General features: G+C 32.6%; 1 protein-coding gene and 1 pseudogene across 1 annotated transcript; one reads left to right on the forward strand and one right to left on the reverse strand.

Annotated features, from left to right (window-relative positions):
- Positions 1 to 210: 210 nt before the first annotated feature.
- LOC121790378 lies at positions 211 to 746 on the reverse strand (annotated as a pseudogene).
- Positions 747 to 13,738: 12,992 nt separating this feature from the next.
- LOC121790377 (homeobox-leucine zipper protein ATHB-40-like) lies at positions 13,739 to 14,807 on the forward strand. Its single transcript, XM_042188613.1, has 3 exons — positions 13,739 to 13,894; positions 13,991 to 14,316; positions 14,463 to 14,807. Exons 1-3 carry the CDS (start codon positions 13,822 to 13,824, stop codon positions 14,670 to 14,672), a joined length of 609 nt encoding a protein of 202 aa, XP_042044547.1. The 5' UTR covers positions 13,739 to 13,821; the 3' UTR covers positions 14,673 to 14,807.
- The last annotated feature ends 3,111 nt before the right edge of the window (positions 14,808 to 17,918 follow it).

Below are 17,918 nucleotides of genomic sequence, written 5' to 3' on the forward strand. Positions count from 1 at the left end.
TAAGGCAACATTTTCAAATTGCAGGTATACATAAGTAAAAACAACAATTGCATACGCATTTCCACATCAATTTGAAAAATCCAAAGCATCAACACAAGCAATTCGATGCTCTCCAAACTACCTTCCAATTCACGTTTCAACATCATTGTTGAAACAAGCCACATTATCATAATACAATATAAACAAAAAAATTAAGAGTAAAATTGAAGCTTACGCAGTGGTCTCTTGTCCGCCCTTGAGGTCCCGGGCTGACAAAGAATCCGGCAGGCTTCCCAGCCAGCTTCTGCTCCTTCCACAATTGAGCAGTCGAATCGAAGAACGCCTTCATCTGCGCCGCCATTGAGCCGGTATCTCGTGGGGAAACCGAACAAAAATCCATCGCAGCCGCCAAATCAGCAGGCGATCCGATCTCGGGATTGAATCGTCCTTGGGCGGGGCCTGCATTTTGGCGAGGACGTCTTCGGTCAAGGTCTCCGGGACTCTGTAGAGCTCGGCCTCGACGCCGGCGAAGGAATCGACGCCCTGCTTCATTCGGCGCGCGAGGCCCTCCACGTGGCCGTACATCGAGTAGTAGACTATGAAGGCCTGAGATTCCGCGGAGGGATCGCGGCGGCCGAGGATTCATCAGCGGCGATTTCGGTGGGGGTGGACTCGAGGAGTTCATGCTCGTCCTCGCGGCGCGCGGCGGCGGTGCTTTGATTGGGAAAATTCTTCTTGCTAGGGACACAGCCCCCGCCTTTTCCCATCGAGAAATCAAGGAAATGGAAGAGGCGGCGGCGGCGGAGTGGAGATGGGAGGCGAAGTGAGGGAGCTGACTAAACGCTGGCGTTTTTGTTCTACCAACTATCTCTGTGGTTTTTTATTTTTTATTTGAATAATACATGGACTTTTTGGTTCTGTTCTTATTACTACTACTTTAATTTTTTAGGGTTTTTAGCCTATAAATACATCATTTTAGTTTTTCTTATTTTTTCCCTAAACTTTAAAAATTTAATATAAATACAGGAATTTTTGATGTTTTGATTTTTTCCAATATCCAAAATCAAAATACATGTGGCAAATTAAAGCTTATGTGGCAATCAACATGTTTATATTAATTAATAAAATAATAAATTTGAATTCCACATCAGCCATCTCTTATGGACCACACCCTTCCCACTCTTTCTTGTCGAGTTCTTCAAGAAGACTCTACCCCACTGCCGTCAGGACAACGCCGGAGATGTGTGCATCTCCACCAGCCGTCTCCTTGCTCAATTGAAGCTTGCACCGCGTGAGCGCACTCCTCCGCTTGCTCCTTTGCATCCGCCCCTCCACCTTCCAAAACCTCCACAATTGAAGTGCGCCACGAACGCGATCGCCGCCGACGCGCACCCCGACAGCATCTACGGAAACCACAACTTGCCTCAGTGCTCGTTCTGCAATGGGGATGACGAGGCGAAGAGGACCATGAAGAATTCTCCGTGGAAGAGGAAGAATGGAGTGCAAAGGTGGAAGATCTCTCGCCTGATCGAGTCCATTCGCGATTCCTTTTTCAACATTCTTTAGCACTTAGAAGGAGGAAGTGCCCCCGGGCTGCGCGAGATCTCTGCCGGTAGATGGCTCCTCATCGCCGCCATACAAGCTGATATGTGGCGCTGCTCCTCGTCCACCACTGAATTTCCACCACGTGAGCGTCTCGTACCTTCCCCATTGATGTAATCTTAGAGAGGCAGCAGGTTGGAACTTGAGACACGAACATCTCCGACGTTATCCCGACTGCGGTGGGCAGAGCCTTCACAAAGAGCTCAACGACAAAGAGCATGGAGGGTGAAAGAAGACTGATGTGGACTTAATATTTATTACTTTTTAATTAATATAAACATATTGGTGTAGTTTTGATTGCCACATAAGCTTTAATTTGCCACATGTATTTTGATTTTATATATTTGGGAAAAATAAAAAACATCAAAAGTTCATGCATTTATATTCAAATTTTAAAGTTTAGGGGATAAACAAGAAAAAACTCAAAGTTCATGTATTTATAAGCTAAATAGAATAATGGTATTTCATCCGTCATTTCTAAATGGACTTTTTCATATTTTATCTAGGGGTGGGTCAGTATCGTATCGAACATCATACCACATTCCATACCGAAAAATACGGTATAACCATATATCATATTGATACCATATCGAAAATTCTATATAGTTAACTTTTGATACAATTACCTTATCATCATTGCGGTATATTGAAGTACGGTACGATATACGTTAATATAGTTATGCAAAAAAAATTTATTTTATACCAAAAATATTTAAAGAAGGATTTAAAAAAAAATTAATTCTATTTAATACTATATAATTATATCAAATATAATATACTCCTTCCGTCCTATAAAATATGGGCAATGGATATGACACGGGAATTAAGACAAAATTGGTAAAATAAGAGAGATGAGGTGAATGGTAAGGTAAAGTAAGAGAGAGAGAGGAGATTGACGGTTAAAGTAGGGTTAGTGGATAATGAGATCTACATTATTAAATTGATATAACTTTTCAAAAATGGAATACATATATTTTTTTGGACGGACGAAAATGGAAAATGCACATATTTTTATGAGACGGAGGGAGTAATATTTATATAATATTTCAACATATACCGATTTTTCGATTGTGCCAAGGATTCGGTATACCGCGAATCTATAGTATATATTGAATATTCGGTATACTGCAGAATAGGAAAATTGATACCGTTATTGTACCGAAAATTGCGGTATACCAAAAATCGATATTTTTGGTATTTTTCGGTATGATGAGTGCAATATTTCGGTATTTTTACCACCCCTAATTTTAACCACCTTTTCTCATCTCTCCCATACTTTATCCACTTTTTCCTCCTATCTCTCTTACTTTAACAACTTTTTTTTCTCTTTCTCTCTTACTTTACCAATTTCTCGTCAAAACTCATATTGCCTAAATAATATTATTTTTTATGGACGAACGAAATACTTACTTTTCCTAGCCAAAATTAACATTTCTACAAAAAAAAAACATTTTAAAAACAATATTCTTAGTCATTCTTATAACATAAGCAATTTTCTTCTCATGAATTATTCACGAGAAGAATATTATATCCAGTCATGTTCTCTAATGATATAATTCTTGTCATTGATTATTCTAATTAAAGATTATATCGAATTTTTCTAACGCATGATAAGAAATATGGCAAATTCACCGAAAATATGAGTCTGTTTAAAATTTAGTCCGCCCTATGCCTTTCAAAATTAGCTGGAAAAATCACGATATTACCTTATGGCATAAAAAATTGTAGAATTTTATGTGATATAGTAGTCGAAAAATTATATGTATATCTCCGTAGATAAGTTAACGATGTAATCTATTTACAAAGAAAATGACATTGATGGGTTGAAAAATATCAACAATATATTGCACTTTGACAATTAAATTTTTTCACTATGGAATAATTGCAAAACATATACAAAATTCATGTTTCATGAATAATTTTTAAATTAATTGAACATATCAAAATTTGACAAATTTATGTTAATTAGTAATTTGCCCCAATGAATATTTTCGAGTAACCAATGTACAAAACAATCTACTTTTTAATAGGGAATTTCATCATGCAACGTATTTCCCCCTTAAGAAAGACATTAATTGAAAAGTTCAAAAGAAAAAAGAGCTTAGAAGAAGACTTGATTATTTTGTGAGACCTGATTAATAAACAGCTACTAAGATTTTATTCTTCATCTTGGCAAAATTCACACCAGTTGGGCCTCATAATAATACAATTTATTCAACGAGACTAAAAGTTTTCTTAATACCCTCCAAAATGAAATTGCATGCAGCCCATTCAACTTTAACCTATTATTTGGGGGAATGAGATTATGGAAGTGGTGGGAAATCTTTAGACTTGTTTTCCTTTTTTAGATTGAAACATAAAAATTAAGGTGACTTTAAATGGTTCAAAATATCTTGATTATATGGTTTCAATTAATAACAATTCTCATCCGATAAGTTCAGTCATTATATATTCTCAAGGTGGTAGGTGAATTGTGATAATTATGATGCCGATGGCACATATATGAATTGCATAACATTTAATTATTTATTTATTTTGTCATACTCTCGTATTAATGAAAAAAGATTAGGAGAAAGAGGATTAGGAGAAAGAGTGTCCTATATCATGGTGAGAAATGTCGAATAATGCACTTTAGTGTTATGATTATTTTATAGTATTAATATACTTATATAGTTGGTTGTTTATGTGTTTTGTTTTTGTAGTGTTTTCTTACTTTTAATTAGCTTGGCTATGTGTTTTATGAATGTCGCATTTGGTACTTTTCTTTCAATTTAGAGTTTTTATACAAAACGTTGTGATGTTTGTTTGTTGTCCTTTTTTTTGTGTTTGTCCAATACTTTATTTCTACATGATTTTGACTATAGCGCTCACTTAAGTAGTATATGATTATTTTGTAGGAGTAATTTTTATTGTTTGTTTGTATTTTGTACAACTACTTTGCTAGTCATCATCTTTTCAAATTAAGAATTTTTGTAACATATTAAGAAAATATTGGCATGAACAAAAGCAAATACTATCGTAGTAAGTAGGGTCGTAGCCAAATTATTTATTGGATTATTAGAGAGATTCCCTGCAAATCCACCTTATATTATCCCATATCTTCATCAATGGTTGGATCTCAAGACACCTGAAAGATTCTTGACCACTTGTCTCTATTTATATCTATATCACACACACACACACACACACACACACACACACACACACACACACACACACAAACACACGATTAGTGGTGTTCATGTGCCTTTGTACAACTTTGTATAATTTGACTTGGAAAACTTGTTGCGTGTCTGATTTTGATATCAAATGGATATGACATTCATTAATCAAGATTAAGTAATCATTCATACCCCACCCTTTGTGCAATCAACATATAGTAACGGGTAAATAGTCTTAATTTAGTCTTTCGATAAGTTTTTTCGTTATTAAAATAATATATGTTCTTAGAATATCAACTCTATGGTCAGGACGATTTAATGTTTATCTTTTGGGAACCAAATTTTGAATTAATAAATTATAGGTTTTGCTTGCAATCGAATATTGGTCCGTTTTGTCAATATTTTACATAACAATTACACATTTTAGAACAATAGTGGGTTTAAATTAGATGTATATATACTATGTTCGTCCACAAATATAGTTCTAATTTTTCTATTTTAGCTTTCTAATTTTTTAATATTTTTTTGAGGTAAGTCGCATTTTCTATTGGCAAACATTTTTTCTCAATATCTCTTTCTATTTACTAATTTTATATTAAAATATACAGAGTCCACTATCGTTACTTCAACACTATGTAATAAGTTGACGAAATACTTTGACTATTAATTACAATATGTAGAATTATTAATTTTAGGAGTATATCACTAGAGTTAGAACCTCAACCTTAAAGTAAGAGCTTTATTGGAGCTCTTGGCATAAAATAATTGCCTAGGCTGATCCCTAACTTAAGGCGTAAATTGAGGGTTGTATATTGAATTATAAAAGTGGTGGTAATTTTTAATTTAAAACATCGAAAAATGTGAATATTTCTATGGTAAGGGAAGCGGGGAACATGGAACTAATATGTCTATATTAATCATATCGAATTAGTCACAATAAGTTGAAAATTAATCGGATATTCAATAACTTGATTTTCCATAACCACAATTTCAGCAGTATTTATTTGTGGTGACACCTATGTGCGTGTCATTTTGTATGTGACACATTTGAATATATAGATTCATATCATTGTCTTAACCCTTAAGATAATACTAGTATTATTGAAGGTAGTGTTCTTTTCCAAAAATTATAGGTATTTTGGTTACGTTAAATACTTTTCAGTTGCTTCATAATGAGAAAACTAACACAGAGTAGCATTAATTTTGTTTATAATCAACAACATATATAGTATGGATATGGAAGCCACTTTTATTGATTATATTTTACTTGATAAGTGGATCTCTATCTAATCATGGAATTTAGAGTAAACAAGATCTTAACAAATCTGTCACTAAATAAGGAATAATTAACTTTTTATAGTAACCATATATCCTGCATAACCACTATATATGGTCCACATATAATTATTGCTAAAACATTGGAAAATCAATCATCTATCATTAGAGAAAAGACATTCGCTTTGAGTATATGATGAATTAATAAAAATAATCTAAGCTAATTTAATATTTACTTTAATATACATGTATTGATTAATTTCCAATTTGTTTGACCATCAATCTTTTGCTACTAGCTCATTATTTTACCAATCTATCATCACTCAAAATAACACCTCATTTTAACTAGTTATAATTATTTGAAGCTGCTAGTATTAAGATTAGTGACTAGATTATTAGTCTTATCCAATCACAACTAGTACAAATTGGTTTAATTAAGAAATAATGATGACCACGTGTCATATAATTGATGCAGGACCACTCCCTAATGCGATTAGTAGTACTAATACACCAATATAAAATAATAGTATAATAAAGTTAATCACACTATGCTCAATCAATGTGCTTTAAAAAGATGAAAGTAATGATTAATCAAATAAGCATAAAAAATAAACGAATATTCGAGAAGATTCAATGTGATTAGCCACTAATCACAGCTTAATTAAACCTCGGAATCTGGGATCGATGTGATTAGCTGTTAAGCATGTAGCAGGTAAGTTGGGAGATGGGAAGCAAGAGCTTAGGCTGTCGGGATAAACATAACAGTGGATTAAATATTAATTACTTTAGTTAATCATGAATTAAGAGTTGAATAAATCCAAATTAAGCCCATTGAGAAACAAGTCATGCACCATCAAAAGCAAAAAGGAATCATCTAGCCTCTATTTTTTTGCATTTTCAATGGGAAAAGATGGGCGATTAGTTGCCTAATTTGTCAGCTTTTGTAAAATCTCTCTTTGATTAGTTGCTAAGATATTGATTAAAAGAGGAAGCTTCGTTTTCAAGAGGGAATTATTGAACAGTTTTGCTAATTTCACTTTCCAATATGGAGTTTATTTTTATTATTCATGATATATTTTACAACTTGGAAGAAAGTATAAAAAGCAAAGTACTTGCTCATTATTTTTCTTTGATGGAGTAGTTATTTATATAAGTAATCACATTAAATGCCCAAAATGAGCATTTGTAAGTTTATTTCTTCAAAAATTAATTATTCATAGTATATTTTTCATATAACCACAATAAATACCTAAAATGAGTTTATTGACAATTAACTCATACTCCCCAAAATCTGGTCAAATTTATTTTAGTCCATTTCACAAAGTTAGTCCACTTTCTGTTTTTGAGAAATCTTTTCATCACAAATTACACTACTACTAATAAGGTGTGTATCATTATGTACAAATATTACTAAACAAAAGCCTAAGAAACATTATTTAACTAATTAACTACGTAGAAATATTTAAAAATGGTTTATTTGTTTAAAAAAAGTTACTCCATCTTAGGTTATAGTCCAAACTCTTACTACTAGTTTTCATTTTCTTAGACCCAACTTCTAGTGTAAAACAAAAGCAATAAACTAAATCAAGAAATGGGTTTCATCCTTATCCATTCCTACCAGCTTTGACTACTTTCATCTGCTCTTATCCTCGTAGTAAATTCTTAGAAATAATGCAGTCTTATCCCACTTTGATTATGATGCTTTCCATAAATATAGCTAGCTATATTTCTAAAAATGGAAAGAAAATAAAGAGAAAAATAAAGTCATTTACGACATGAGAAATAGTCGGTAAAATGGCGACCTAGTCACAAAGACTTATATCCAGCCTACATGTCATCTACCAAATATCATATCGCAAAAAATAAAAAATAAAAAAAAATCGACTAGTAATGGAAAAAGTTCATTTGCATGTCATGCTACACAATAAAATCGAAAGTATTATTACTTTTAAAGGTTTTATAGCCTAATTGTAAATGATTCTTGATATCTTTACTTAAGCAATTACGTTTAGGTTGAGTAAGATATAGTAATAGATTCGTGCTATACATATCTAATTATTTTTACAGGTTTTTAATTGAGTTCAATATATGTTAATGGAAAAATAGTATAGTTGAAGTAGCTAGTATAGCTAGTATATATTCAAATATAGTATAGTAGAAAATATTTACTACTACATTATTTCTTTCCGTTTGTGAGTGTATGTTATTGTTCTATTACAATAGACACTCTTGTTGTATTTACTGATCTTTGATGATTGCAAACTCACATGTAATTTAAGTATTTTTCTGTCTTATAAAAAAGAGTAGGTGCATTGTCCCAACTTATAGGGCTTAATTTGAAGTTTGAATCTATTGATTCTTTCTTCCATTCTTTTTTAATATTCATATATCTAATGAAATTTTTCCACCACTATCTGGTTGAAGGTTCACTATCCAGTCTAGAGGGGCTGAATATGGTACAAAATTCCTTTTTTTGAAAAATGCCATTTAGATTTTAGACAATGTCACACATCTCCTTCCCTAACTCACTCACAATTACCCTTTATTGCCTACAAATTTCAGGATTCATGAACTGAACTCTGGGCCTACTATATTCCAAAGTTATTTCCAAAATTATAATTCTTCCAGAAGAGTATAAGTGAATACTTTCATTTCAAGAAGCAAATAGCACCTACCATGCATGTTGAATTTACTTATAACAAACACGCAATATGTTACATAAAATCAAAAGCTAAAATATTGCATCCATACATCTTTATTCATTTCTATGAAACAAAACAGTTTACTTGCTTACTTGGAAAACTGCATGCCCCCTTTTTCTTGTATATCATGACCATGTGTCTAATTACTACATTATACGATGTTTGTAAGTGTACATCACTTTTAAAATTTCATTAATTGGACGAGTTTGAAATTCAAATTCCCATTGAGAGTTTGAAAGATTTTTTTGATGCATTCAAGACGTGGTAGAATTAGTGACGTTCGCACTAGTGGGGTCGTCTTCTTGCATTCGTACGTGCAACAGTTCAATTTATTAAAGTACTGTTGCATGAATGAAATTTATAGTATACTACTTAGTTGTGTAAGACATTAAGAACACGTTTGGTGCATGATTATGTGATTTTAACTTGCTCAAAGTCATTCAAGATGCAACAATACATATTGTGTGAAATATAAGTATTTAAAACAAAGAATTATACTCGAGTAATCCTTCTTTGTTTTCTTTTTCATGCACACTTGAAGAATGGTAGTACTTCATTTAATAAGCACACACCTATAGCTAGGTCGTATCAACAAAGCTACGACCTAGCTATAGGTGTGTGCTTATTAATGTTTAAATGTTTAAATGTAATGCTCGTCCAATAAAACTCTGAGTGGAGTTTGGGATTCCTTTATCAGGAAAAATAAAATTACAAAAAAAAAAACATAAAAACCAAAAAAGCTGCAACAATAAATTTCTTTTAATTATTACCAATATAACAATTTTATTTTAAGATTTAATTTTCAGTGTAAGGTATTACTACTAAATATACATATCATGTGTATCGCTGAAAACAACATTTCAAACAGCTTATCTTGTGTAACTTATCCAAAGAAAGCAACATGAGTATTAGAAAAATGATTTGACTTACTTAAAAGTCGATTTTACTTTAAAAACAACATATCATATAATACAAAAACAGTAATATTTGGATTAAAAGAATAGTGGCACCATATGAAACATTTTATCTCTCCGTCTCTCACACACAAATAGTTTCAAACTGCAAAATCAATTGATGGAAAATAAAACAAAATAAAACAAAGCCAAACTACTTGGTCAAACACTCATGCGTAAAAGATATTTAAATGTGTTAACAAGACAATTATCTCTATATTACATAAATGTGTTAACAAAGGATATGTTAATTATATTTTTTTGGCCATGATTAAGCGTGATTAAGTATAACTGTGACGTCAGAGCTTACGCATAGAATTTTCGTCCTATTATCGTTAGCCAAGTCTTGTTGAGCTCGAGTCTTTTGCTCGATTCCTTTTTGTTTTTTGTTTTTTCTTACAAAAAAGCAAATTTAATATTCCTATTACTTTATTCCAATCCTACCAACTCAAATGAGGTGTTTTTTGTTTTAAGTAGTAAAAAATAACGTTATGCCACAATTAAAACACAATACACCATCCGTTCCGCAGTAGTTGAGTCATCATTTTTTGCATTCGTTTTAAGAAAATGATAATAAATAATTAAAGACTCTTATCTACCTTATTGAATCACTTACTTTTTACTCTCTTCAATTTTAACTATTTATTATCGTTTTTCCAAAACGAGTGCAGAAAATGAAATGACTCAACTATTTCGGAACGAATTTTAGAATATTTTTGCAAAAGTTTGACGGACGTGAACCGCAAACACATTGTTTTTTACTATTTAAACAGCCTAGTTTTATTGGTGAAAATTTTGGGAATGTTGCAATGGCAAAAAAAAAGAAAAATAAATGTTATTCCTTTTGGGATTATGTATTCTTTTATTTACGACAACTAATTAAACTGAAATTCTTATTCATTTCCTATTACTATTAGCAATAAATCATTTTTCATGATATATTACGTTAACAAACAATTTGAGATTAAACGACTCAAAATGAAATGCAAAGTGTCTATAAACATTTCACAAGCAGTCTCATTTCCTTCATTGATTTATTAAATGATTGCTGAGTTTTCATCAATTTTTGGATTGTCGTATTATTTGATGTGATATGAAAAGGCGATTGAAGTAAGAAATGCTTCTGACTTATTCTCGAATTTTCTTTAAGACAGTATTTATATGTATCATTGAACTAGAGATTTCTCTGTCAAGAAAAAGATAGGGAGAAAATGGATTCCTCTTATTTTATTCTTGCGCTTTACAAATTGAAATTAAGTAGGTCTAACTGTTGTATGCATGTTGCCTAATATTAGAGTGATTAATGTCTGAGGATAAAGGTCTCAAATTAGAAATTGATCTCCTCGTTAGTTCATCCACGGATAAATTTCTTCAACAATATCTATATTTAGATAGATATATAATTGTTAAGTGTAGAATAGTAGTCTCCTTCGTCCATGATTAAGTGCCTCTAATATTTTTTTCATATGTCCATGATTAAGTGTCACATTTACTTTTTATTACAGTCAATAATAAACTCTACGTTTCACTAATATATTATAAAAATACTTAATATTCTATATAAAATTAGGATTCATATTGTATTTAACTTTTTTAACCTATTTTTTATTCTCAAAATTCGAGTCGAATAAACTTATGTCATTTAATAGTGGACAGAGAGTAATTAATTTGATGGAGTTTTTAGGTTAGTTAGAATCCCAACTTTATCCAAAGATGTTGGGCATAATATGACAAATAACGTTGAATCACAAAAATAAAATTTTCATACACTAAATTGTTCGTTGTCATCCACTTGGCTAATTTGAGGTATCTTAGTTGGGTCTTGTTGGTTGGTGAGAGGTAAATTAAGCCAAAAATACACGTGTTAATGAAAAAAGTGTTTAAGAAACTAGTATGCTTATAAAAAAAATTCAAGTAGCAAATTAATTTTAAAAAAAGTAAACAACACAATGTTGTTTTAATTAATTGAAATTAAACACCCGAAGTAAGATTTAAAGAATGATAGTAATTAAATGATACACAAAAATATTTTAATTTATAAAAGAAAGTAGCATAGTTTGATTTGAGTGGATAACTTTTATTCACATGATGGCCAATCCCATTCTATTGCCTTCATTCAATGTGTTTTCCAAATATGGCGAAGCGTACTATAATGGGACTCTTCAACAAAGGCGTAACTAGTTTATTATTATGTAGTATTTATTATAAAAGATTTACGTAGTACTTATCATAAGATAGTAAACTTTATCCAAATCGAAGTTTAAATCCATAATATGAACATCGTTTTAATGACTAATATCTAAAGCGTGAGAGCTGGTCTTGCACAAAATTCACGTTCATATATTTATAATTGAAGTAAATTGCCAGAAAAGTTATGATATTTGATCAAATTTTGTTCAGTCGCATCCCGCAACTTTTAAAATTAGTCGAAAATACATGAAATTTAGATATATTTACAGTCATGCGAAGACGAACTTTTTTGTTGAAATTGTAGTATTTGAGAGGAAACAAACATAAAAATTTTGGTTAAAATCTAGATTAAAGGCCAAAATTGGTCCTGAACATATAGCCATTTTACGATTTTGGTCATAAACATTATCTTTTGGATTTTTTGGTCCTGCACATATGGACATTTGATCATTTTGGTCCTGCACATATGGAAATTTGATCATTTTGGTCCTCCGTCAACATTTTCGTTAAAAACTAACTGTCAACATTATCTTTTGGATTTTTTGGTCCTGCACATATGGATATTTGATCATTTTGGTCCTGCACATATGGAATTTTGATCATTTTGGTCCTCCGTCAACATTTTCGTTAAAAACTAACGGTCAACGGCCGATTTTTGACTAAAACAATGGGTTGGGTCGGGTCGTGGTTGAGTCGGGTTTGGGTTACACGTTAAGAAAAAAAATTTATTTTTTATTAATTAAAAAATTATAAAACTTTAATTTTTAGTTATTTTTGTTGATTAAAAATATTATAACGACTAAAACATGATGTTATTATACGATTTAAACATGATATTACACGATAAAATAAAAAATTACCAATTAAAATAATCATTTTTTAATCAAAATAATAAAATTAAAGTATACTAATATTAAATCTATATAATAAAATTAAATAATTAAAAAATTATTTTTAATAAAATCTAAGCATAATATTTTCTTCAAATTCATGAAAAATTAATTAAAAAATACTATACTTTAATTTTATTAATTAAAAAATATTAATTAATTTTTTAAGAATATTATGCTTAGATTTTAACGAAAATATTATGCTTAGATTTTAAGAAAATATTATTTTTTTCTTAACGTGTAACCCAAACCCGACCCAAACACGACCCGACCAACCCATTGTTTTAGTCAAAAATCGGCCGTTGACAGTTAGTTTTTAACGAAAATATTGACGGAGGACCAAAATGATCAAAATTCCATATGTGCAGGACCAAAATGATCAAATGTCCATATGTGCAGGACCAAAAAATCCAAAAGATAATGTTGACCGTTAGTTTTTAACGGAAATATTGACGGAGGACCAAAATGATCAAATGTCCATATGTGCAGGACCAAAAAATCCAAAAGATAATGTTTAGGACCAAAATCGTAAAATGGCTATATGTTCAGGACCAATTTTGGCCTTTACTCTAAAATCTATTATGTCTCTCAACTTAAAAACCAATTGGAAAAACAAGTTGAGATTTGTCGCAATTATATCACTGTCGATGAGTTATATAATACTACTATTGTTTATTTATAAACAAAAACAAAATCATTTGGTTAATTCCATCTAGTATATATATTATACGTCGGTGACTGAAATTTTTCTACCTGATATAAATTGCGAACAAATCCCAACAGATTTTCACCAAATTGTTATGATTTTCTGCCTCTTTTATTTATTTAAAATGTTAATAGACTGGTAGATTATGCCATCAAAGGAAGTGCTAAAGAAATCACTGGTAGATTAGTTTGTCTTCATGATAAAGAGGGGCATTCACGTAAATTGGAGTAAAGAGGATGTCCAATTAGAAGACTTTAGCAGTATAAATGCAAGATGCAGAGTGAGCAACATGCTTAGCAAAAAAAGAAAAGAAAAAAGATCTTTCTCTCTCTCTTCTTCCTTAACCAATCAGTCAGAGTTAGAATGAGTCATGAATTTAGTGACATGTCTGAATACTATCCTGTCGGAATAATCACCCAGTTTGCCCCAGATCAAGGTAGCCAGCCACTTGTAATCATTATTAATTAGAAACCCCAATGTTGAATTAATTATAATTTGAACTTTAAAAAAAATGTTTGATCTCTGTGTGTAGGGATGGTGGCGGAGAAGGCAAAGACGCGGCGGAGGCGGAGGAAAGGGAAAGGCGGCGACAACGACGGCGATGTGATGATGAGGAAGAGGAAGCTGAGCGAGGAGCAGCTGAGCATGCTCGAGCTGAGCTTCGGCAGCGAGCACAAGCTGGAGACGGAGAGGAAGGAGAAGCTCGCGGCGGAGCTGGGGCTGGACCCGCGCCAGGTGGCGGTGTGGTTCCAGAACCGCCGCGCCCGGTGGAAGACCAAGAAGCTCGAGGAGGAGTTCTCCAAGCTCCGGTCCCACCACGACTCCACTCTTGTAGAGAAATGCCGCCTTCAGACTGAGGTCGGTCACTTCTCTCTTATTAATTAGTATCGTCGACTGTATATTAGTCTTGCTTATATATTGGGTGCATCACTCTAATTAAGATAGTCAACTGCATATTAATATGATATTGTCTGATTATATAATTGGACGATTGATGGATGCAGGTGTTGAGAATGAAGGAGCTGCTGAGTGAGGCGGAGACGGAGATCGGGAGGCTGCGGGAGAGGGTGAGGAGCAGCGACAGCCCGGCGGGCTCGTCGGGGCAGTCGATGGAGCAGGGCTTTGTTGGCGGTGGTGAATTTGGGATGGAGGGTTTAGAGAGCGTGTTTTGCGGCCACGCTTTTCAGTGGGAGGATCATGTTTATTATATGTAGTTGGTTGATGTTAATTAATTAGGGTCTCATCTAATGTAGATAATCACGATTAGTAATGTAGATAATCACGATTAGTGTAATATGGATGTAAATTACTTCTCCTTTTATGGGTTGTTGTGTTGTGTTTATTGCTAACCAGCAGCCAAGATTAGGGTGATTTCCAAAGCCCTATTTGGTTTAGCTCTGATTTATTTAAATTAAATCTCGTTTGGGAGAAATCGGTATGACTTGGGGCCATGGGATATGAGGGGCTAAAACATCATTTTACGGTTTTCAATTTTTTAATAAATTTAATTTCTTTGAACTATTGTATGGTTAGATCATTCTTGAGTTTAACTTAGATTAATCTAATTTTCAAAACATAAATTTCCATATATATATAGTAGTGATATAGGCAAGTACTCCTTAAGTATATAAGTAGAGAATAAATTTCAACCACAAGATTAAGAAATCAACGGTTAAAAAATCAGCTTAGGATTTCAAAACTAATCCAGAAAATTACTTCACAATATAAGTAGGCGGGGGTAAAATAGTCATTTAATAAACAAAGTTGGGTAAAACATGAATCTCTCTCATTTAGAGAATTTTTCTTCAGCCCTCCTCTTCACCGCCGCCTCTGAGTGATCGGGGCTTCGCCCGCCTCCACCAGAGCCGCTCGCGGCGGACGCAGTCGGCCTGTCCTCTGGCCCCAACTGGCCGGACCCACGACATAGACTGCGGCGATACTCATCGGATTTGGACTCTGATCGATTTAGTCCAAAATAAATGCTAGTAATTAAACAAACAAGCATGAATTCTGATTTTCTTGTGGGTGTGACGTGTTCACATCAACAACCCAACTTCACATTGCATATCTATTCTAATGGGTCTCGCCGCTGAATTAAAACTAGCCTCTAATCGCCAGAATTCGTAGAATTTGTGACTTTGTTGCTTCTGGATTGCGGCGGAAACGGACGATTGAGATTTGAGCAGGATCTGGACGGAAAGATTTTTGACAAACTAATGGAAACAGGTGATGTTTCTGTGATATTTTGTTATAGTGATCTATTTTGTTAACATCAGTGAAGTAAAAACATGGTTAGAGTGATGTGTTCCAGGGTTAGAGTGAGATTTCTTTGATTTTTTGTTATAGTGATCTATTTTATTAACATCAGTAAAGTAAAAACATGGTTATAGTGATGTGTTCCAGGGTTATAGTGATGTTTCTTTGATTTTTTGTTATAGCGATCTATTTTGTTAACATCAGCGAAGTAAAAACATGGTTATAGTGATATGTTCTATGGTTAGAGTGATGTTTCTTATAGTGATCTATTTTGTTAACATCAGTGAAGTAAAAACATGGTTATAGTGATGTGTTCCAGGATTAGAGTGATGTTTCTTTGATTTTTTGTTAGAGTGATCTATTTTGTTAACATCAGTGAAGTAAAAACATGGTTATAGTGATGTGTTCCACAGTTAAAGTGATGTATCTTTGATTTTTTGTTATAGTGATCTATTTTATTAACATCAGATTTTGGCGGGAGTTATTTTTCGGCGACCCTAACCGTCCACTTCAATGGCTTCACCTGATCGGCGGCGCTTCTCAACGGAGCTAAGGCTAAGCTGTTGGATCTGTGCTTCCCAGCTGCACGGGAGAAGGTCGGTGGCAGAGGAAAATTGGCTGCGCACCCCAACCACTGCGTTGAGATGCCCATTTCCGGCAGTTTTTAGTCGTTGATTCATTGTTATTGCTTTTGTTTATTGAATTCTGCGGCTGTGGTTGTATCAAATTGTAACTTATCTTCTGTGGAAATAATTCATCTTCAAAACTTAGTTAACTTAATTACAACATATTTTCCTCCTCTCACCGAGAAAATGACTGTACCTTAATTATTTGGGAAACAAGTAGATATTCCACTATTTTTTCTCTCTTATTTTCATTTTATATTTTAAAATATTTCAAAATTTATTTCTCTTGATTGCACAGTAACTACGAATTTTAGAATCAGCGAAAAACACAAATTTGATCAAAGTTTATAATTTTAGAAATGAATATCCATTATTCTATTTAGAGACGAATATCCATAACAAATATATATAATAATAAATAACATATTAAAATCACTATGAGGCATGCATAATATACTTCACTATATTATAAACTTTGATCTGTTAGGGAAGTATATTGTTCATATAATGAAGTATATTTTGCATGCCTTATAGTGATTTTAATATGTTATTTATTATATATATATTTGTTATGGATATTCGTCTCTAAATAGAATAATGGATATTCATTTCTAAAATTATAAACTTTGATTAAATTTGTATTTTTCACTGATTCTAAAATTCGTAGTTACTGTGCAATCAGGAGAAATAAATTTTGAAATATTTTAAAATATAAAAGAAAATAAGAGACAAAAAATAGTGGAATATCTACCTGTTTCCAAATAATTAGGTACAATCATTTTTGATGAGAGGAGGAAAATATGTTATAATTAAGTTAACTAAGTTTTGAAGATGAATTATTTCCATAGAAGATAAGTTGCAACTTGATAGAACCACAGCCGCAGAATTCAATAAACAAAAGTAATAACAATGATCAACAACCAAAAACTGCCGAAAATGGGCATCTCTACGCAGCGATTGGGGTGCGCAGCCAATTTTCCTCCGCCACCGACCTTCTCCCGCGCAACTGGGAAGCACAAATCCAATAGCTTAGCCTTAGCTCCGTTGAGAAGCGCCGCCGATCAGGTGAAGCCATTGAAGTGGACGGTTAGGGTGCCGAAAAATAACTCCCGCCAAAATCTAATGTTAATAAAATAGATCACTATAACAAAAAATCAAAGATACATCACTCTAACCGTGGAACACATCACTATAACCATGTTTTTACTTCACTGATGTTAACAAAATAGATCACTATAACAAAAAATCAAAGAAACATCACTCTAACCCTGGAACACATCACTATAACCATGTTTTTACTTCACTGATGTTAACAAAATAGATCACTATAAGAAACCTCACTCTAACCGTAAAACACATCACTATAACCATGTTTTTACTTCACTGATGTTAACAAAATAGATCACTATAACAAAAAATCAAAGAAACATCACTATATCCCTGGAACACATCACTACAACCATGTTTTTACTTCACTGATGTTAATAAAATAGATCACTATAACAAAAAATCAAAGAAACCTCACTCTAACCCTAGAACACGCCACTCTAACCATGTTTTTACTTCACTGATGTTAAC

The sequence above is a fragment of the Salvia splendens genome, unplaced genomic scaffold (genome assembly GCF_004379255.2).
Source record: "Salvia splendens isolate huo1 unplaced genomic scaffold, SspV2 ctg495, whole genome shotgun sequence".
Classification (NCBI taxonomy): Eukaryota; Viridiplantae; Streptophyta; class Magnoliopsida; order Lamiales; family Lamiaceae; genus Salvia; species Salvia splendens.